The sequence below is a fragment of the Lepidochelys kempii genome, chromosome 2 (genome assembly GCF_965140265.1).
Source record: "Lepidochelys kempii isolate rLepKem1 chromosome 2, rLepKem1.hap2, whole genome shotgun sequence".
Taxonomy (NCBI): Eukaryota; Metazoa; Chordata; order Testudines; family Cheloniidae; genus Lepidochelys; species Lepidochelys kempii.
In genome coordinates this window covers 170,717,140-170,739,978 of record NC_133257.1, presented here as the reverse complement: position 1 = coordinate 170,739,978, position 22,839 = coordinate 170,717,140, and the positions used below count along the sequence as shown (strand labels likewise).

Sequence of the window (22,839 nt, the reverse complement as noted above, 5' to 3'; positions counted from 1 at the left end):
AACTGGCACAATGATCCTTCTGATGGCCCTCTCCTAAACACTTTAGACACGAGGTGTGAGGATTGCTTCTGGGTATACACTTGGCACAGGCTTCGCAGGTTTTGAAGCCCGGAGACCCTGGAATGCCCTGGCGTTGGGAGAGCATAGGAGGGGATTTCCCCCCCACAAAAGAAACTTACCTAACACTAACGAACTACTAACTACTCACCATCAACGAACAATGGAAAACTAATGAAAAACAATGTAAGACAAGAGCACAGGGAAGTTCCAGCTAACCGTCACTGGCGGTAAGAAGGAACTGAGGGGGTGGTGGGTCAATAGGGCTCTATATTGAGCGCCATGAAGGCACGACTCCAGGCGCCATCCTGGCCCACCCAATGGATGCTGCTAGGGATGCTACCATGCACACATACCTGATTGGAATCAACATGAACAAGCACTCAAAGAAGAATTGTTATTATTAGTTATTATTATTGAATATTGTTAAATATTGACTCCATTTCATGAATCTAGCCCTTAGTTTCATGTCTACAGTTACATGACATAAAGCTGCTGTATACAATTTCTTGCTCGTGTGATAGTACGAGGGTAGATTGTTTACAGCTTTAAAAAAGTGTAATTGCAATGATTTCTTGGTAAAACTTTTACAATTGCAGTATTTTCATCAGTTCACAAATCTGTCTGAAACTCAAATATTCAGGACTGTACACATTTTGGAGTAACAACTACTTCACTAACCTGAGTTTGGATTAGGATTTGGGTTAGGATTTCAGTTTTAATGATGATGCAAGATCATTTTGTTAGATTATAAACTGAGAAACTGCATGGGATGCAAGTAAAGCTGTTCAGATAATCCAAGCCAAATACAAAGCTGGTGGCTGCAGTCACACAAATCACCTAATTCCTGACTTGCTAAATATTCAATAGGACATTCAATTAACAGTGATTTTTTTTGAGTTACACCACTTACTTATATGCAGTTTGTAATAAAATATTATTACTTTTCAAATCTTATCCAAAACGGAAAAGATGCTCAGTTCCATAGGCCACATCCCACAACTGATTTTCATGTAGACTTTCCCATTACTTTTAATGGGAATCTGACTCCAATTGATACCATATGCCAGATATTTGAAAGAACCACAAACTCAGAACATAAAACCTCTCTTCAGATTGAAAATCTAAGTGAATTCATGACAGAGAGACATATTTTTCAGAACTGGATGGTTACTCTTCTGCTCTTAAAGGCAAGCAGACAACTCCCAATGAAGTCAGTGGAAGTTACGACCATGCAATAGAAGAGTTGAGCTCAGAGACTCCTAAAATTTAGGTCTATACCTCTTTTCTGTATATGTTTGGCACTGACTTTAATATGAGTGCCTCATGTAGAATGAAGGTAGAATATGGCCTTTAGTTAGGTTTTTGTAGTAAGACAATTAAAAATGGATACAAGCTTGTGTTTTAAAAAAAATGTCATAAGAGGAAGGCAGAATATCCACAGACAGAAAATTAATCTAGTGTTAACAGTTTTAAAAGAGGAGAAGAAGGGAAAAAATTGTGTTAGAGTAGCTGAAACGAGTAGGAGAGAAGAGTTGTTTATCGTTAATTTCAATGCCACTATTAATTGCTCATCTAACATCTAAGTACTACAGTGAGGAATGCACTAGAAAAACCAATAGAAAGATTGATTAAAAAGTTATTTTGATGGTTTTAGCTACTTTAAATAGGGAAACAGCCTTTTTTAGGAAACTTTTTCTTCAGGCAGTAAATCTATTTTGGCTCATCCCCATTAAGTAAAGATATATACGTCGTTCTATTTACAATCCCCTTTGTTTTTTGACTTGCATGTATTCAGTAGCATACACCAAAATGAATGTGTAACATTTGGTATTCACATGTTACATTTAAATAAAGTTTATTAAAAAACAATTATATTAAATACAGACTAACAGAATATTCATAATATACTTTACAGAAAAAAATAGCCATGTCTTTATTTTAGAAACACGTTTCTTTAAAAAGTTCTTTGAGATTTTTATAAAACATTTTACCCGTGAAGATAAGTTTCCCGTCAGACCTGTATAGAAAAAGCTTAAACTTGAAATCCTTGGGTTTTTCTTAATATTTTTACAAGCTTACAATCTATAAATTCTTTAAAATAAAATACAGTATCTTTCGGGATCAAATTGGTCACAGGCCGTTATTTTAAAAAGTCAGTGGAGACTCCCTGAATCCATTCTGAAGTGCCTTTTTTTCTTTCTGGGGATAAATAGTGCAGATTTAATTGGGAATTCAGAGCTCCCTATGTTCTATAGAAAGCAGGAAGTGTGTCAGTGACAGGGTGCAGCTGCAGAGTCCATAGAGTCAATGAATCCCCCAGTATCAGTAGGAGGCAGAACTCGTAACTCCAAGTCCAATGCAGTCCATGCTTTTTCCCCAGTCCCTCCAAGATCTCTGATGGGTTGAACTGCCACAAACAGATTCCACAGGAGATGGCACCTGCCCCTCATTTGCTTTCCAAGTTGTAGCAGTGGACATCTCCTTTTCCTTTCCCATCGTATCCAGGAAGTGGCTGTCCATATTTATCCACACACCAGCAATAGCCTCTCTTTCGGCCTTTGGATGGGCGGCACTGAAACAAAATGAATGTAAGATTCAGTTAACGCCTTTTTTTTTTGGGTACAGCAGGGGTTCCAGTTAATTCTAATCTCTTTGATAGCTTCAGTAATATAACATGGCCAAATCAACACTGCTCATGCTGTGAGTATATGGAATTCCAATTACCAGCACAAACTATTATAATGATATTTTACTTCTACTGCCAGCCAACTATTAGGGATCTAATCATCCTACAATAAAACTATTCTTAGAAGCACAAAAAGGCAGCTTTATAAACCACTCCACATGATATCACACAGCACAGTTGTCCATTATTGAGCAAAATCAACTTCAATGACACTACTTGCAACTGTAAAGGTTGTAGGATCAGGTCCTTTATTTGGGAAAAAACTCAATAGATTACTCTTACCATACTAAGGGAGCACATGTTTGGCAGAGACTGCACTTGCAGCAATAACACCTCAGCTTACATCTGTTTGCCAGGGGTATTTCAGTACTCTAGTTGACATTTATTAACAGATATATAATACCCTGCAACAGAGTTATCACTTCAACAACTGCTAGGTATATTAGAGCTTTACATATATAATTTCCTATAAATAAGGTTGCCTGAATATCCATAATCCATAACCTAAATAATTTCTAGAGAAAGCACTTGCCTACCAAGACTAGTTATCAATACAAGCCAACCTGAAATTGTAATACATAGTGTGTACGTATGTTTTTGCTATAAATTATTTATATATCTATATAAAAGCTGAAACTTTCTCTAGAAATAATAATTTAGTACAGGAAAGATGGAAAACCAAGCACACTAAAGAGATTCTTCCAAAGACCCTAAGAGTTACAAAGAGAATCTAAGGCAGCATACATAGTTCCTGATCACATATTGCATATAACATTCCTCAGCTACCTCGGGGCCCAGTCCAGCTGAAAGGTACCTCCGTAACTGAAAGTTTTCTTCTATTATAAGGGGAAGCACCCCTCTCTAATAGTCATGCAATGTCATATTAAGCATTCTACAGTCAACCTCCTTCCCAGGATGGAGTCACAATCTATGTCAACTGGACTTTGGGATTTTATGGTTGTAGACTCACTGAATGCCCTACTGCAGAGACATGTTCATCAGAGCTAAAATAACCACCATTTAGTAGGTGAAGAATTTTAAAGAGTCTGTGGCACAAATTTATCAGGCTCTTGCTAGATGACAACTACAACAGATATATCACCTAGGAACAAGAACAGAGAAGCCACGTAGCCTGAAGACCTCGCCCATCCTCTGCCACCAAAAATAAAAACACACAAAAAAAGAAGCCTACCTCCACCTCCTTTGGAGGGAACAAGAGAAATCATCCTCCAAAGCAGGTGGGTGGCCTGTGTACATTTCCAGCTCATGTATTTTATTCATTGAGGATGAAATTTATCCAGGTTGAAAGAGTCTGTAGAAGGCCTATGCAGGCACCAATTAAGTCCTCAAAACAAGGTTTAAGTAGGACTTAAATGGTGCACAGGTCTCTGTATAGGAGCCCATTTCACCCTTATAGCATAGCTGATTGGTCCAGGAGCCACTAATTTACCTATCCAAGGCCACACAGTGCAGCACATACAGTCCCTAATAGTTGAGTACTGTGGAAAGTGGAGAGCTCCTTTGCTCCTTTATCCCTGCCCCTAGCCAGCTCCACAACTCCCCACCATGGACTTTTGGGGGAAGAGATCTCTTTGTGGTTTCCGTAGTTGGCAAATTTTCTTTGGATTCCATCATCCTGCCATGAAGCAAACATCACCCATAGCTTTTCAGAGCTTGCATGGTTCAGAAAGCTGGATATTGTGTTGGACAGACTCCTCTCCCTGAGGAATGTTTGCTTTTACCATGTTTATTATGGTACATGAACTAATAGCACTCACTCTAACTGAAACTGAGCAGTCGTTTAGATTCATTGATTCCAAAGGCCAGAAGATGATTATCTAAGTCTATATTCTTGTTATATCTTTGGGCAGGAAGACCAAATATCATGTCATGTGCTGAAATAACACAAAGCTTTCTCTTCTTCAGAACCTTTGTTTTGCAGTCATACTGCATGCAACAATCCTAGTCACTTCAATGGCAGTTATGCCAGAAGAATGTCTACAAGATCAGGTCCAAAGTAAACAAATGCTTATTTTCTGAGGGGGAAAAGCAACCCTGGCCAATCGAAAAAAGAGTTGCATTAGTAATTCGCCTAATTATCTGAATATCTTTGTTTGAATTACAAGTTAGCCATTCAGTCAGTTGTCCTTAAACACGAAACCAACATGGATTTTATCCTTTTACATTGTTTAACAAGCCCATTAATGGCCTGATCCACTGGCCATTGAGTCAGTGGGAATTTTTCCATTAACTTTAATGGCCACTAGATCAGGACCTAACTGAATTGGTAATGTTTAATCCTTAAAACTCTTTGGCGTCAAAATAATTTAATCCACAGTCAACATCTCTTTTATTATAACAAGTTCATAGATCAGGAAACTAAGGCAGAAATTCTTAAGTGATTTTCCATAGGACACACAGTCAGTGTCCGAGCCCAGAATTAGAGTTAGGATTTCCTAACTCTCAGCCTGGTATTCAGTTCACTAAACTGTACCTCTGCTAATATCTGTAACATATCCTCTTTGCTTTCAGAGGTACTGTATGAAGTGTTCTTCACAAATCTCAATGGTTCAAAGGAATTGACTTTGATTACTGTCAAAGACATACATATGTAAACCAAATTATCAGTTTAAAAAATTGGTCTCACTTTTAATGTCATTTTATTTTCTACAATCTCATCACTGACTTTCAGAATTAAATACAGTTAGAAGCCACCTTTCATTTCTTGTTTTGAGAAAAAGTCTCAGATCTGCTGTGTGCCTTAGAGATAAGCAGCAAAAATAATGCTTTGTCTCCAGAGCAACACAGAAATGTTTTTCAGATCTCTCAAGTTCAAAACAAGGATTTGCACTGACTGCCCAGCACTGGGGCAAGGGACAAACATATCTCCCATAATAGTTTGATCTGGCCCAAAAGGGATGTTTTTATTCTAAAACTCCCATATTTTGCATTCTCTTGCCCTGACATCAACTGAAATGATAGACAGTGCATATCAAAAAGACATCTCTTATTCTGTGTTTTGTATACCAGTGGGGACAGATTCCTGGGCCCAGCTCCAGCTGCTTTGTGCTGCCTCAGAAGTGCAAAACAGCTGGAATAATGCCCTAAATTGGGCAGCTGAGGATTTCCTCTGACAGAGGGGCCAGATGTCAGCCCTGTTGCCCCCTGCTCTGTCCCCTCCACAGAGCAATGCAGAAGGGACATGGCAAAGCATAAGGGGTGCCACTTAATTCCTGGTCAGTACAGTCATTCCTATGGGACTGCAACTGGCATAACTTGAAAGCAGCCTTTAGAAAGCTCTAATTTACAGCAAAGGTTATTTTGGCCTCTGGCTGGCCCAGGATTGGGGGAGCTTTGTCTTAAATGGAGCAATGTCAATTCACATCTACTGAAAAGCTGGCCATTTATGTGGATTTGGGATAATTCTTAGAGAATCTTAATTCTATCAAAAATTCTTTGCTTGCTTGAGACAGATATACTCCTGCACCATGAAACTATACCCATATACCACAGTATATGACTTAGGCATGAGTAAGTAGGGATCAATGTCTAACAGATCTGGTGCAGTATATAAGAAACAAAGGGGTCCTATTATGCTCTGGAGGGGTCCCTCCACGTTCCTCTTTATCACTTCCTCTCTTTTACACAATTTACTTGAGGACTGAACACAGATATCTTTAGAGCTCATCAGTGTTGCTCCTCACTTCCATGGGGCATGATGACAATGACTCTGTACCAGGTTTCCAGGTTCTGAGGATCGAGGAGCAAAAATTAAATTAGGGACTCAAACTCTGATCCCTCTACTCTAGAACAACCACAAAGCCAGACTTCCAGTTTTACCTTTAAACCGATGTTTACCAAGAAAAGTAAAGTAAATAACAAATATTAATTTAAATGGACAGGGAGCGGAGAGGGCAGAATTCCTTTCAGGACTGTTCATGTCGCTTCCAGTACGACTGACTCTCCTATTTGATTTCATGTTGTACATCACATGGCTTGGCAAGATGATAAGTGCATATTAGCAACCACATTTATTTGATAATTTCCCCATGCTCCTGATTTAATAATAATTAAATATTAAAAAAAATATAAATACTTTAAATTGCTTTCCATGATGTATCTTTTCCTTTACAGCAAACCACTAAAACTACCCCGAGGGTGTTTGGAAAGTCAATTACTTGATATACAAAAATCAAATCATGAAGAACAACTGCATTCAACATGTTCCTGAAGAGCTAGTCAGTAAGGAAAACAGGTAGTTCATGTGAACACGAAGAGGAAAACTTTCTTATGAAAGACTTTATATGGCTCTTTTAGATGATCATGATACTTCACTAGATTTAGCCCAAACCTATCACTTATCTGTAGACAAATGCTGCTCCTTTATAACTAGGGCCCTACCAAATTCATGGTCCATTTTAATAAATTTCACAGTCATAGACAGTGTTTTAAAAATCCTGAATTTCACTATTTCAGATATTTAAATCTTAAATTTCAGAGTTGTAACAAAGCATGAATATTTACTGAAAAATGGCAAAATATGTAAAGCCCTTAAGCCAACATTTCTCAAACTGGGGTTCCCGACCCAAAAGGGGGTGGCAAAGCTATTGGGGGGAGGGAGGTCAAGGTATTGCCACCCTTACTTCTGCTCTGCCTTCAGAACTGGATAGCTGAAGCACGGCGGCTGCTGGACAGGTGCCGAGCTCTGAAGATAGCACTGCCACCAGGAGCAGTGCAGCCTTCAGAGCTAGATTCCTGGCCAGCAGCCGCTGCTCTCTGGCCACCCAGCTCTGAAGGCAGTGCCACCACCAGCAACAGCGCAGAAGTAAGGGTGGCAATACTGCAACCCCTTTACAATAGGCTTGGGACCCCCTTTTGTGTTGGGACCCCCAGTTGGAGAAACACTGTGTACTTGTATATTCTTTTACCTTATAGTATAAAGGAGTATAGTATAGGGTAAAAATACACAAAAGACCAGATTTTATGGGGGATTGGTAAGGCCCTATTTATAACCATATTGTTTCTTTGTGTTAGTTCTGCACTGCATAGCCTCGCACTGTGCTGAAATACACTGTACTACTGGACCGTATCTGTATCTACAACATAGAAGTTGCACTCATAAAGTGCCTTTATTTTCTTAAGATCTCAGAGCATTTATTAACATTTTATTTGATACTCACAGCACCTTATGAGGTGGGTATTAATATGACATTAAGCAAAAAGGCCCTAATCATGCAATTTGCTCTGTATGAGCAAATGCTTATGTCCATGAATTCAATGGGGATCCATTTAGGCATGACAGTGTTTGCCTGTGTGGAGCAGCTTGCAGGATCAGGGTCCATATCAATGGCAGAGCCAAAAAGAAACTCTGGAGGAGTTTTGATTCCAAATCACTGATCTAACCATTACACCACACAGCTTCTGAAATGACAGCTAAACTGCTTTGGTAAAGAATGAACTACTTTTACAAAATATGCAAACACCTAATTTTTGCTAACCTTCCCTGGGCAACGTTCTTTGGAGGTGGCGTGCCACCATAGTGCACTGAGCTGCATATCCAGCTACTTTAGAGGTACCAGAAGAAAGCTGATATTTCCATTATTAAAAATGTCTGCCTTCTAGGACAGTGAAAATAATATTATTTAGGATGATTTGCTATTTCCTAGTACTGTATAACACACTGAATTCTTCTGTCATAATGTGGAGTTACAAATGCTAAATGATGTTAATAACAGCAATGCAGGAAATCACAGAATAACCTAGCTTTAAGTTATTCAGATTAGATATGTTCTCTGAGTTCCTAAAGTATCAGATCTAGATTTATGATGCTGCAAAAAACAGTGCAATCACTACATTTCCCATACGGCAGTGAGTGCAGTCTATTATATATGTACTTATTTCTCATACCTATTGTGGTATTTAATTTTAGAACGATACTGTAAACATATTATTTTGCATTTTTGTGAGCTGCAGACTGTATCCTCGACACCCACCCTAAAGTTAAGGCCTGCATTACAGTTTGATAGCAGTACTAAGTGTTAGCACTAGATCAGCACTCAGGTAAGATATCTGCTTGTGTTGACTCTGCCTGTGCTCACTGAGGGCTTGATTCTGCAAGATGCTGAGCTTCCCTCAATTCCTATTGAAGCCAGTGGGGCATACAGGCACGTGGCATGGCATCTGGCAGGACTAGGCACATCCTTTGCCACAGATGCCCCCATGATAGGCCACTACATGTAGTGCAGGAACTCTCTCTGAAATTCAGCAGATGCAGTTTTAAAGCCTCTGGTGGAACATGCACTACAGAATTTAGAGTGCAGAAGCAGCTCCCCTTACATAGGATCTTCATCTTATTCTATTAAATGAATAGCTTTGAATGATGACTAGAACTGACATCAAGGTACACTTATTTTAATATCATTTTTTGGAGTGGGGAAGTGCCCAGGTTCCCTAACGGCAGAATTATCACTGCTCAGAAATGCACCTCAACATTTTGGTGCCTATGGATCTTATTATTTATTTACGGTAGTACCCAGGAAAGCGCCTAGCATAGAGTAACACTGAAGAAAAAATGTCCATTCCATAAAGAGCTCACAATCTGAGCTGCAAGTTGACAAAAGTACTGCAGGCAATTTCTGCAAGTGGACAAAGTAGAGCATATTCTTTGGTCTTCTTTAATAGCTAAAGGAGCACACGGACTACAGTATGTAACAAAAAGCATATCTCTTGGAACTCTGTTCAAATATCTATTGCTTTAAATAAGCTAAACACTTCTATGTCATAGGAACACACACACAATCTTGGTTCCCACTCAGAGGGTCAGTGCTGTCCTTAGTCCATTGAATAACTTTCGTTGAAATCAATGGCATTGTGGAATGAATGCAGATTGAGGGCTGCAACCTACATATGGCCCTACGTTCATTTACATCAAGTTAAAATATCATGGAACAAGAATTCACACCAGCATAAATGAGACCTCCAACCCAAAAAAAGAAACTTGCCCCGCTTGAGAAAATCACCAGCTGCTCAGGAAAAGCTAGAGTGAATAGATGAGCTATGCAGCACGCCCTAAAGGTCAACAAACATAGGCACTGTCAGATCAGTGGAAGAAGTGTATTCTAGAGCCAGGAGCCCCCTCTCTGAGTGCCCATCATCAAATCTGCAGAGGTTGCTGAGCTCAGTTGTTGAGATGTTACATAAGAGGAAGGATACCCCTGTGCTGAAAAAAGGTGTGTTCTTAACTCATGTTAGCTAACCTGGGTTAAAACAGCAGTGATGTCACGGCAACTTGGCTTTTAACTCAGGTTAGAAGCTGGAGTTAAAGCCTCTGAGGCAACCTGGGGTTGAATTTCAACTGCTAACCCAAATTAAAAACCAAGTTGCTGTGCCTTCACTGCTACTTGAACCCAAGTTAGCTAATGCAGATTAGCTAACCAAGTTAAGAACACATTTTTTTTTTTTTTTTTTTGCAGAGTAGACATACTTGAAGAAATCCATGATCCAAGCAACAGAGAGCAGCAGGACTTAAAGTGAAGCCTATGGATGTGTGGTAGCCAAGTTGGGCTGGCTGCTCATTTCACTTTCATTTCCAACTGATAAAAAACAGACGACAACTAAAAATACATGGAATGCTTTCCTAATATTATTTTCCAGTGTGAGGCACTGCTGTGGTTACCACAGGGATGTGAAGGGAGAAGTGGGCCTGAGTAATCATGAAAGGGAGGGGGAAGGTGGCCCACTATATAAATTCTCTTTAAAGATGTGAACCAGCCCACTGAAAAGCTTGAGAACCCCTGATATAAAGCTCTGTAAATTTAAAACTGCACCTTGAACTGCACCAAGAAACTAATTCAGAGCCATTGCAATCTACTAAACATTGGAATTATGGGTTCTGACATGGAAAAACACTAAGCAAGGGCCCTGATATTTATTTTCCACTAGCCAAAGTTTCTTGAGAGCCCTTCACGGGCACCCTTAAGTAGAGCATGTAGCAATAGTTCAATATGGAGATAACAAAGGCATGAATAGCTGTGGCGGTGTTTGCATTTGTCAAGAAAGGTCACAAGCACGTAACCAAATGCAAATGGAAAACCAAAGGGGTTGAGAGACCATCAATACTGAAGAGTAAATACTGAGTGTATCACTTTCACTATAACATGACATAGATTTTGGAAGTGATCTCTGCAGCGTATAAACGACAGATATATGGCTTTCTCAAGTTGCCTTTTGTAATGTGACCTAATCCAGTTCTTCTAGGAACTCTCAAGCAGCTATTTACAATTCAAAGCACTGATCTATTACAGTCATATGGTGACTCCAACAGTTAACACTGTGGGTTAATGCTTTTTTTAAACTGATGGGCATTGATATCCGGGGCTCTGGCCAACCCATGTGTGATTGGGTATGAAGTTTCTCAGATTAATCTGTTGTCAGGAACGACAGCAAATAAAAACACTGTCTACACCTGACATGGCTTGGTGCTATGCCATCAGGTCCTGAAACTGGGCTTAAACTAATGTTTCAGTAAAGTGCTACGTAATGCACATGAACATTACTAGTAATGTTAAATTTGACTTTGTATTAACAGATAACGATGTGGAAAAGCTGAAATACACTTATTGAAATGATCAAGAAATATTACTCACTTGCTTTTTCTTGTAAAATCCTTTCTTGTCACAATTTGGAATATGGAATCCTCTTGGACTCAAGACATTCTGGATCTTTAGGTGATTTAACGTGTCTTCCATTTCTCTACGGCAGGGACCCTGTCAATGATCATGTTTTAGAAAGCACAAATGAAATCCTCTCGTTCAAACCCTGTCTCCTATATTCTTAAAAATAGTAAATCTGTAGATATTAAAAAGCACTAAGCAGCAAAGAACTCCATAAAAATAGGGTGATGGATCTGACCAGAAATGACTAGAAACATCCACACTTCAATTTTTAGCATGCTAGCTTGAATCCTGCAAGCACAAGCCTGACTACTGAGGCTGACAAGCATGCTCTCAGCTGCTGTGTAGCCATACCCTAGAAGCCCTAGTTCTGGGCCAGTGCCCCATAATCTCTCATCAGCCCTCACAGCTACCTAAAATGATAATTCTGCTATACACAGATTTATTTTTTGGAAGAAGGACATTCTGAACCTCTCAGACTCTGATGTGCTTTAACTGGAACGCCTGACTTCAGTAATACATTGAACAGGCAGGAAAATTAACCTTGCTAATTTGTTTTAGCTGCCATATACTCTCTACATGGATGGAACTCACTACTTTTTGTAGGTTTTGAAACATTCTTTTTGTGGAAGAAAGATACGTCTGGATCACCCATGAATATTTTGAGGAAGTGCCAAAGTATACCCAAGAAACATTTTGCATGCCTGTTGGCACTGGTATGAGGATAACCAGATTGTCTGCCAAGAGCAGTACATGAATCATAGTTTAACCTGCTCACCTTCCCTATACCCAGGCTGCCCTGCAATCTTGCCCATAAACTGTGAATAAGGAATAAGAAACAGTGGCAGCTCTTATCCCTATGGTCATTACCTGCAGACATTTTCAGTGTGACAGAGCAATTACTACAAATCTAGAACACAGATTTGTGTGCACTAGGCACATTTGATAATCAATCAAAAGCTGGTACTCAGTTCCATGCTAGAGCACTTTCCGTAATTTGCTTCCTGGAGCACAGACTCAGACCTTTGGGTTGAATGTAAGGCCTTTTTCTTTTTTGCATTGCCCTTTCTTTCTTGCCAGTGGGTAATCAAATCTAATCAAGCTGTTATTAGTCCTAGTCTGACTCTGTTCACACCCATATGTGAAAACTATAGGTGAGATTAATCTTTTTTACTGTCCAAGGATTCTTATTGATAATCAGATTAAAAACAAACACTAGACCTCTGTGGTTTCCAAATGTGATCTGTCTGGCCTGCTGACCCTCTGCATTTGCATCTCCAATAGTTTGACTGATCACACAGTCAGAACTCCTTAAATGGCTACAACAATTACCACCATCTGGTTTTCTATTTATCTTGTCAAATACAGCATGCCAAAAAAAAAAAAAGCAAGCATGAGAATGTATTTATCTTTTCTACTTATAAATATACTTACATATTCAGTCTCTTGTTTGGATTCAGAAGAGAAATTCAGTGTATCTGTACTTTGTGAATCATATTCCACTTTGTACCGCTGTGTATTTTTGGCTTGTTCTTTCCTGATGATATCTATTTTGGTGTGATGTGGATGTGATTTGGAATCTGACACCCTGTGAGAGTTAGGGATGGCCTGATTCTCTATGCTACTGGCATTCTGGTCTTCTTCTGAATCACTGGAATTTCCTTCAAATAAAATAAATTCAACAAAGAAACAAAGTTAATTATTCAGTTAAGCCTAGGAGCACAATAGCTTATTTTAAGAGATTCTATTATTTCTTTTCTTTTTTATTAAAAAACACAGAGAGCCTTAAATGATATAGAGTTCTCTGAGCAGCAATGTCTGTATTTCCTGAACAGAAATAATTCTAATGTTCTCATGACTGAAATATCTCGTAAACTCCTAGTAATTCTTTTAAACTCTGCCATTCCACTGTCATTGTTGGTTGCTACTAATTAAACATCTTTCTTTTCTACTTAATTGTATGAACATTTTCATTTATACTTTCCATCAATTTGATTTTTTAAACCACTGCTATTTAAACTGAGTATATAGCTAATTGCTTCCCTTAATTTGAAGTTTTTTCCCACCAGAAGGGGGCAGATTTGCACGGGGACTTGATCATTTCCAGAGTTTGGATCTGAATCAGAAATCTGTTATCAACTTTACCAATGCAAGACGTGCAAAAAATTCAAATAATTTATTTATGTCCTACAACTGATTTTATTATCACTTAGTAGTGATAATGAATTCCTGTAATGTCTTATGATGGTTAGTATTCTGTAATGTAGTGTCTCTCCTTTCAGAGTAGCAGCCGTGTTAGTCTGTATCCGCAAAAAGAAAAGGAGTACTTGTGGCACCTTAGAGACTAACCAATTTATTTGAGCATAAGCTTTCGTGAGCTACTGCTCACTTCATCGGATGCATGCCTGATGAAGTGAGCTGTAGCTCACGAAAGCTTATGCTCAAATAAATTTGTTAGTCTCTAAGGTACTCCTTTCTTTTTGTCTCTCCTTTATAACTTCTCCAGGAAGGGAATTAACAAAGAGGTATTACTAAATAGAAATAATACTACCATGTTAATTTTAATGGGCCTTAATACAGTTATTTCTTAATTTTCTCCCACATACTGCAAAAATTTGGTAAGTTAAATTTTACTTAGTTGATAGAGAATTTTCCAATTTGATTCTATTTTTATATAAAACACATTTCAGATTACCAACACAACATTGCCATCCACTCTGCCATAGTATCAAAAAACAAACATCCAGTTTATTTGCTTTTCACTCTGAGTCAGAAGAGTTTAAAAATATTTTCTTCTCTATCTACTTTCCATAGAAGTAAACAAAAATAAAGTGCCCCAGAATACTGTGCAGGCACAAAGTTTCCATATACAGTACTTAAGATTACGTGTCTATACTGTACTATAGCTTACAGGACCCTTCCAGTGTAAATGCAGACGGCTGCATTTCCTCTGAGACATTTTTAAAGTTTATATCCTTTATCAGTTAAGTCAGACTGCTTGCTGCATTTCAGCCCTTTGGCTGCACGCCATCTGAACTTTTTAAAAAAGGAACGGAAATCACATTGGGAATGTAAAATGATAATTGATGTGCAGGGCACAGATTACTTTTAATACCGTTGCTTCAATGCTATGCTAAAGTTAAAGCACAAAATCTATATTAAAATAGTGCTAAAAGGCTCACTAAAAAACACCAAAGCCAAGAAATTCAGCATCAAGACTGAAAGCCTTCCTAACATATCCCACTGAGTCCAACAATTTTAGCACATATGGCACTAAGGCCCCTGCAATACATAGGCACAGGGAGGAGGAGGAGGGATCAGAATTAACATCTTGTGCCAGTGGTTTTGGTGTAGCCACTGCTGGCAGTAGACATAATTGACCAGGAAAATCCAACTCTCAGCGCAAATGGATTAAGGAAGTTTAAGTCTTAACTCTGAATTTCCTGGCTTTTGTGGGTTTAACTCAGACTCTCAGCGGTATTTGAACATATTTTTTGTGGTTTAATTTCTTTTTTTTTTTTTTACAGTAGTATTTTTTTTCTCATTCTCAATGATGTTTGGAAGTGTTGATACAATAGAACATAATAATCTAGCTCTCCTAAATCTAAATTATTTCCCCAATAGTATTTTGCAGCCATTCCACTTTATTCACCATGTACATATAGATTTAGAAAGTATTTTAACAAGCATTATGTAACCAACAGATTACGGTGGCCACTTCACAGTTTATATAATTAATCATGGCAATCTGTTCTTAAGCAGTTCTCAAATCAGATTTATGAGTTATGACTACAATTTTTTTATAATGTCAAGACATACTGTATTGCACCAGTTTATTCTATAGAGCTGTTGTCATGTTAGTTACATACCCATTCCTAGCACATTCAAAACCATCATGAAAAAAGCACAGGGAGAGTTGTTTTTTTCTTTTATTAATAATAATAGTCCCTTAAAATGTGAACTGTATCAATGCCAGAAAGATCTAGTATGCACTAGAAGTTAATGGCCTTCTAAATCTGGCATTAAAATGACATTTTAAAATATAAATCCATATAAAACTTTTTTTAGCACTTGCTGTAATGTAACAATGACAAAAACAATTTTACATGGTATTCTACTTATCTGTATGTGTGGGAACAGATTTGATCCTATTATGAGAGTTTGCTGTATGCTAGAATCTGTACTGGGAATTTGGATTTAGGATTGAAACTCTAGTAGTCCCTGAAAGAGGCAGGCACTATGCATAGCATTGGTTCAGCAGATTTCTTCCCTCTTGAAAACTAAGCACTCAACTTGTATTCCCCAGGAAGGGGCCTACTTTTCACTTTATACACAGGGGCGAAGTTCCCACTGACTTCAACAGGCTTTATGTCTGAATAAGGAGTGCAAGCATAGGGCTTTAGTATTTAAACTATTTATGGATGAAGTTAGTAAGAGATCCAAAACAGAAGTGAAAGTCCAGAGCCATCTACCCCTTCCCTTCCTCTAATATTTACAGTTACATAATAAATAATAATAATAATAACAACTGATAATTAGCCGTTTCCAATTTCCACGCATTTGGATGGATACCCCCTCATCCAGGATTCCTTTCAAGGTAGAGTTAACAGCATCAAGCTCTTATGATGAAGGATGTTGCCATGTGTTTCAATGAGGTTTAAATCTTCACTCAGCATGTTCTGAACTCTCCCTCTTTCAAATTGTCACTGCTTGTGAGCAGCACAAAAATAATAATAAGGTATTTTGTGCTCCTGCAGCAGCCAGTTAAGAGCACACTGGTGGCCACTTCCCCTCACACAGCTAAGGAGAGGCCAGCCAAAGAGTGCCTGCAACCCAGAAGAAAAACTCCACACTGCTTTCAAACCTTTTATCACAAGTAGATGTTACATCATCGATATTGGTTAGTAAACTCTCTAATGAAATTTGTGCAAATATTAATTGTGCTTTCCTGATCTGAATCCCAACTTCCCTTGTTTCTGAACATTGCAAAATGTGGATGCTTACAGAAGTTGTTCCAACTTTCCTTCCCTCCCTCTTAAAGAAACACACTCTAAATAGTTTTACTTACAAGAGAGTAGGGGAAAGGTTTGTTTTTACCAATCGTTTATTTGCAGAAGTGTACCCACAATATTCACCCCTTTTAAAACTACCAGTCTCTTTGTTTTAAATAATCAGTAACTTTCCAGGCTGGGAAAATATTTGTCCCATTCTCTATGTACTCCTTTACAAGCAATTCACACATTTTAAATATCTCAGCCTGGCAGACCTGCCTCCTCAGTCAAAGGGGGAACGACTGTCTCATATTTTTTAAAAAAGCATCCTCACCTCTGTTGAAAGGAAGGATTCTGCAACAGCGGAGATTAAAGAACCTTTCTTTTCTTATTCCTCATTCAAACGAGCCCAAACTTCACACACAGCCCTAGATTTGACCGCGAGATCAGAAAACACGGCCATTTATTTTGCCGAGCAGGAACGACCACGTCAGTCTTAACAGCGCACTAAGGCTGGAGTTCTGTTTAAGAACCCATCCGCTAGGAGTTGGCTGCAATACTTGGATGGCGCTTCACAGAAACATTTTTGCAGTAAGGGAGTGTTTTTTTGTTTTGTTTTTTGGTATGTGCAAACTAAACTTTTTTTTTTTGTTGCATAAAGGCAACGGATTGATAGATTGATTTGCATCAAACTTTTTTTGGAGGGGCAATTTTTTTTTTTTTTTGCATTAAACAACACACACACGCACACGCACAAAGTGAACGGCTGGAGCTTCTGCTCGCCTTACCTGGAACGTGTGGTCCTTGCAGCAGGAAGGTCCGCAGCTTGCTGCCCGTGGTCACGTTGGTGCAAAGCCCCCTGCCCTCCAGCAGCGCCTGCAGGGGTCTGAGCTCCCCTCGGCGCGGCTGGCAGGTGAGGCCGGCCCCGCAGCGCTCGCTGTACACCCCGCACGGGCGCCCCTCCTGCAGGGCGCAGGTCAAGCAGCAGCCGCAGCCCGGCTCCCGCACCAGCTCGGAGCACTCGGGCGCCAGCGGCTTGCACTGCTCCAGCGCCCGCGCGTCGCAGGGCTCGCACCGCACCACCGGCCCCACCGCCACCGCCCGCCGGCTCAGCAGCGCCAGCGCTGCCACTGCCCACAGCACGCAGAGCCGCGCCACCATAGCAACAAGCGCACGGGGGGGGGGGAGGAGGAGGAGGAGGGGGGGGCTGGAGAGGGGACGAGCAGCAGCAGAGAGAGCAGGAGAGGGACAGAGCCGCAGCCACACACGCACCTAGCCCGGGGCAGAGCCGCCCCCCCCCCCCAGGAGAGGGGAGTCACAGGCACTCGCCCCCCAACACAGGAGAGAGAAGAGACCAGGACAGACCCCTGCCCCGGAGGCTCAAGCCCCAGCCGCTCGCCCCCCTACCAGAGGAGGCGAGCCCAGCAGGCTAAAGCTACAGTCACCCCCTGCCTGCAGCCGGGACCCCCCGCCCTCCACCCCTGCAGGAAGACGAGAAGGAAGAGCAGCTAGCGCCCAAGACGGCTTGTTGCTTCCTCCCCTTCAATAGCGCCCAGGTCACTTGGCTTTGACACTGATTTCTTGCCGCAGACACAAATTTGAGAATAAAATAAATTAAAAAAAAAATCAACAACAATTAAAAAAAATACCCAAACCGAGCAAAATGGTCTGGCTGGGAGGAAACGTGGTCCCAAAATGGTCACGGAAAGAGAGGAGAGCAGAGGGGAAATGAAGGAGAAAAAATAAATTAAGAGAGAGCAAAGTTCCCTTCTTTTTATTCTCTTTGTTGCCTGCTATTGGCTTCTACTCTCTGTAACTCTGGGCTCCCATCTGTTCTCTCATTCAGCTGAACTTCTTGCCTATATACAACTCCTGCTTAGGACACGCCCCGGACTATGAATAATGAACAACTCTGGCACTCCAGGAGAAGGGGAGTGACTATTGAAATCCAGATTTCGGTTCAGAAAGTACTGTAAGGAGGGGGGGCCCCCCTGGTTGTGAGTTGAGTTTAAGTGCCCTTGTGAGAAACCCTCTTTGAGGAGAACACCTTAGAGACGAACACATTTATTAGAGCATAAGCTTTCCTGAGCTACAGCCCACTTCATCGGATGCATAGAATGAAACATATAGTTAGAATATACACACACACACAGACCGATGCGTTGGGACTGACTTTGGGCACAGAGAGAGGCTACATCCTATGCGCTGTGTTTCAAAGAAAAGTGTTCTCCTTCCCCCACACCCCTTGGCACTGTGAGAGGAGACACGAGCAAAGCTAAACGAGAGTGCCCTTTTTGGCTTCCTGTCTACAATCCTGTCCACACTGGAGTTGATTGATAGCCCAAGACAACCTGGGAGGCGTGCCTGTTAACACACACAGTCAGGGTTTAGGACATACCTTGGACTAACTTCCATCTCACATGACAATTGCAAGTTCTTGGGAAAATTGAATATATATTTCTCTCTCTCTCTCTCTCTCTCTCTCTCTCTCTCTCTCTCTCTCTCTCTCTCTCTCTCTCTCTCACTGGAGCACGGTACTTTCAGTGCAGCTGATGTATGAATGTTCCTCCGAAGTATCTTTTTTAAAGTGCTCTCTGAACTCTTAAGACTTTACCTCCTTGCCAAGACAAAGCAGTTTACATAACTGCTTCCTTTTCCAATTCTGAAAGGCAAAACTGGATTTTGCACCGTGAATTTAAACTGTCTCTTATCAGTGAAATCGCAACTTCTGTTCTGCTTGGGGTTTTTTTAACGTCCCGTTTTGTTTGATTATAACCTTAATAAAGAAAAAATTTAAAGTAGCGTAGCCAATGTTTCTATATATTGTATCTAAATATGTTACATACTACAGACACTTTAAAAGACTCTAATTTGTTTATGTACATATGTATAGCCTTTCACTCATAAACATTTTTCCTCACAAGTGAAAATTAACAGCGCTTCCAAAATACTGTCTAGCAAAACTGTTTCCTGTCATGGAAACGAAATGAACCAGAATACTAATCTGTTTCCAAACCATTTCTTGGCACTGAGATTCCCCTCTCAGTGATTCTTGTCAATCCGTTTGTCTAAATCCAGAAGAAAGAGTAAAGGGTTTACTTTATTACCCAATATATTGCCACCCTACATAGATTGTGTATTCAGAACACTGCACATTTAAAATCAAATGCTTTCAGCATTGAGGTCAACTTTCTAGTTATTCTCCCGTTCTTTATTCGGCGCCCATACTTTTCTGCTACAGTCCTGAAGGTGGCCCTTTTAACAACTTTAAACTAGGTCTGATTTTGTATCCTAAAGAATATGCGTAAGAGTTCTTTATTAGAGATTTTAAAATGGAAAAGAAATTTAAAGTGTACGGAGAGAGTGGTCTGCCTCATTTCATCTCCCCATGCATAATACACGATGACTTGCAGACTTCTTTGTCCTCCGGCTCATTTTATAAATTCACCAATAGAGGTCGCCGGTTGCCCAGGATTGAGTTAAGGACTGAATAAACTTGATTGAGCCCATTTACAAAAAGGGGATTGATGAACTTGCTCTAAACTGAATGCACTTTGTTTAGACACTATCTCAGGAAAGCTTTCTGTTACCTTCCGTCACCTCCACATTTTTATAGATGGCGAAGTCTGAAAAGCTTTGGGATCATTTTAGGGTTAGTATCAGGACGATCACAACATTGCTCAAAGATTAGGTCCAAAAGAAGGATTAGATCTTCCTGTTTTCTGTCCCAGCAATAGCACTGCAGGATAGCACAGCAGATCAAATATGTATAAAAGCATTTTCAGCTACAAACAATTTTTATAGTTTACTGGTTTCAAAATTGAAGCAAAAAGGTAAAGGAGACACTGACCAAAATAAATACATAAATACAAAAATAGCAATTCCCTTTCCTTGCCACAAAAACACACATAAATTGTTCTCAATTTATGTGTGGAAGTAACCTGTTCTTCATATTTCTTTATGAACATTTCCATCAACCAGCAATGTAATCCCCACTGTCAGTCTACCCTCACGCCTCAATTACAGAGATTTACACTGTTATTATTTATTTCACTTTTTACACTCGGAAATATTTGCAATGCCACCAAATAAAAGTATTTTAAGAATTTTTTTAAAAAAAACTACCTTTGGTGAAATTAGCTTATATGCCAATTGAATAATAAAATCTAGGCAACTTGAAGGTTCTACATTTGAATAAAAATTAGGAAATGCAAAAATTATGATTCTATTACTAAAGAACCCACCCGCCCACAGGTCAGATTTAGCTCTATTGTGAGTATAGATCCAATGATATGTAGTTGTACCCACTTACACCAGGGCTGAATTTGGCCTAACATATATTAAACTAGCCATTTTAAGGGCATCATTCTGCACTGATATACACCCAGTGCAATTCCATTCCAACAAATTGGATTGTTGGATTAGAATCAGCATAGAATTTGGCTGTAACCAACAATCAATAATACCACCTGTACACATTGAGGCCACCAATCTAGCTTCCATTAAAGTCAGAAGTCTTGCCAACTCACAAAAATTGAGCTGGTTTAGTTAAATCGGTTTAGAAACTAGACCCTCTTAAATCAATCTAAGAGGGTCCGCGCAAGGGAGTTGCACCAATTTTGCTAATTCGGTTTCTAAATCAAATTAAAGTTTATCTGCACTAGAAAGTATAACGCCACGGGAGGACATAGTTTCAATGGTATAAATGTGTTTGTACCATATAGCTTATTTCAGTTTGGGACCAAAATAAGCTATATTGGTATAAGGCACTTATATACTGGTATAACTGTGTCTAAACTGGGGCTTTTAATGGTATAATTATGTAGACAAAAAAATCCCTTCCGTAATTGACATAATCATACTGATAAAACTTTTCAGTGTAGACCAGTTCTTAATTAAATTGGTGCAATATTGGTGTGTGGACAAGGCCAAAGGCAAAACATGCAACATGGCAAGGTTAATAAATAGGGTCGTACTAAATTCACGGCCATGAAAAGCTCATCACAGACTGTGAAATATGGTACACTCCATGAAATCTGGTATTTTGTGTAGTTTTATCCTATAGCAGCATTTCTTAAATGGGATCTTGACCCAAAAAGGGGTCTCAAGGCTATTGTAGAGGGGTTGCAGTATTGCCATGATTACTTCTGCGCTGCCTTCAGAGCTGGACGGCTGGAGAGTGGAGGCTGCTGGCCGGACACCCAGCTCTGAAGGCAGAGCCACCACCGGCAGCAATGCAGAAGTAAGGGTGGCATGGTATGGTATTGCCACCTTTACTTCTATACTGCCACTGGCAGCTGCACTGCATTCAGAGCTGGGCAGCTGGAGAGCTGGATGACAATACCGTGATCCCCCTACAATAGCCTTGCAACCCCCTTTGGGGTTTGAACCCCTGTTTGAGAAACTCTGCTATCAGGAAAAGTACACAAAAAGACCAGATTTCACAGGGGAGACCAGAATTCACAATCCCTGATGCATTTTTCACGGCCGTGAATTTGGTAGGGCTCTAGCTATGACCGTGAAATTTATGAAAATGGACCATGAATTTGGTAGGGCCATGTTTATAAAACTTTATAAAATCCTGAACTATTAAATTGCCATTCCCATTCCTTTGTTTACATTTGTAACCTTATTGCATTAATATAACTTTTGCATTTAATTTCCTTTGTTTGATTGTTTTTATTTTCAGAGACAGAAAGAAAAAAGGGGGAAGAGAGGGAATGAGAGAAAACAACACAAGCTATAGTACTTCACAGTTGCACAGACCTACATTGAGCCTTTAGACGCAGCCCTTAATCAGAAAGGTGGGGATGCACAGCTGCACCACCCAGGAGGAGCACCAGGCAGGAATTGTGCCTGAGAGAATCTCATTTTCTTCTTTACTTTCCACCTGCTTGCTCTGGGAGGGCTAAGTACTTTATTGCAGCCCTAAAAAGATGCATTTTATTTCGTCCCTTGCACCCAGCCACCTCTGCTAACCGGTGTCCTGGGTGAACCCACTCATTTCACCTCTTCCCCACCCACTTTCTTGCTGGTTGAAATGGTGCCAGGGACTGCATTCTGCATGGGAATTGAAGCCTTGATTTAGGTAGCTCTCATGTGGCTGTACAAGGAAGCATCAGTTACTTCTTCTCATTCTATTGTACTGTCACAATAGGGCTAATGACAACCTAGACCACTGTTTTTTGTGTAGTTCCAGTGTACTGTAACTAACTATGCCACATAAAATTTAATTTAAAAAAAGGTTATTGTGCGTGCATAAAGCCATTTTTAAATCACATAAAACTTTGCAATTACTCTTTTCCAGATCTATACGGCAACTCTTCTTCATTGAAATCGACCCTCCTGTAACATTTATAGTATTAAAATTCAGTCATTCTTGAGCTGAGCACAAAAACCCAAATATTAAAAAATGTCCACTCTTAGGGTG

At 39.9% G+C, this 22,839-nt stretch overlaps 1 protein-coding gene across 1 annotated transcript; it reads right to left on the bottom strand.

The window, feature by feature from the left end:
- Positions 1-1,948: 1,948 nt before the first annotated feature.
- IGFBP3 (insulin like growth factor binding protein 3) lies at positions 1,949-18,258 on the bottom strand. The gene is made up of 4 exons (XM_073332756.1): positions 17,198-18,258; positions 12,853-13,079; positions 11,392-11,511; positions 1,949-2,632 (listed from the first exon to the last, which is right to left on the bottom strand). The coding sequence occupies exons 1-4, from the start codon at positions 17,568-17,570 to the stop codon at positions 2,507-2,509; spliced, it is 846 nt and encodes a 281-aa protein (XP_073188857.1). The 5' UTR covers positions 17,571-18,258; the 3' UTR covers positions 1,949-2,506.
- Between the last annotated feature and the right edge of the window lie 4,581 nt (positions 18,259-22,839).

What these genes read in the sequence shown, in the direction of transcription:
- IGFBP3 (XM_073332756.1), bottom strand. Translation starts at nt 17,570, where the DNA reads ATGGTGGCGCGGCTCTGCGTGCTGTGGGCAGTGGCAGCGCTGGCGCTG. An exon ending in GCAAGGACCACACGTTCCAG is followed by an intron (nt 13,080 to 17,197) that starts GTAAGGCGAGCA and finishes TTTTATTTGAAG; the next exon opens with GAAATTCCAGTGATTCAGAA. An exon ending in CCAAACAAGAGACTGAATAT is followed by an intron (nt 11,512 to 12,852) that starts GTAAGTATATTT and finishes GATCATTGACAG; the next exon opens with GGTCCCTGCCGTAGAGAAAT.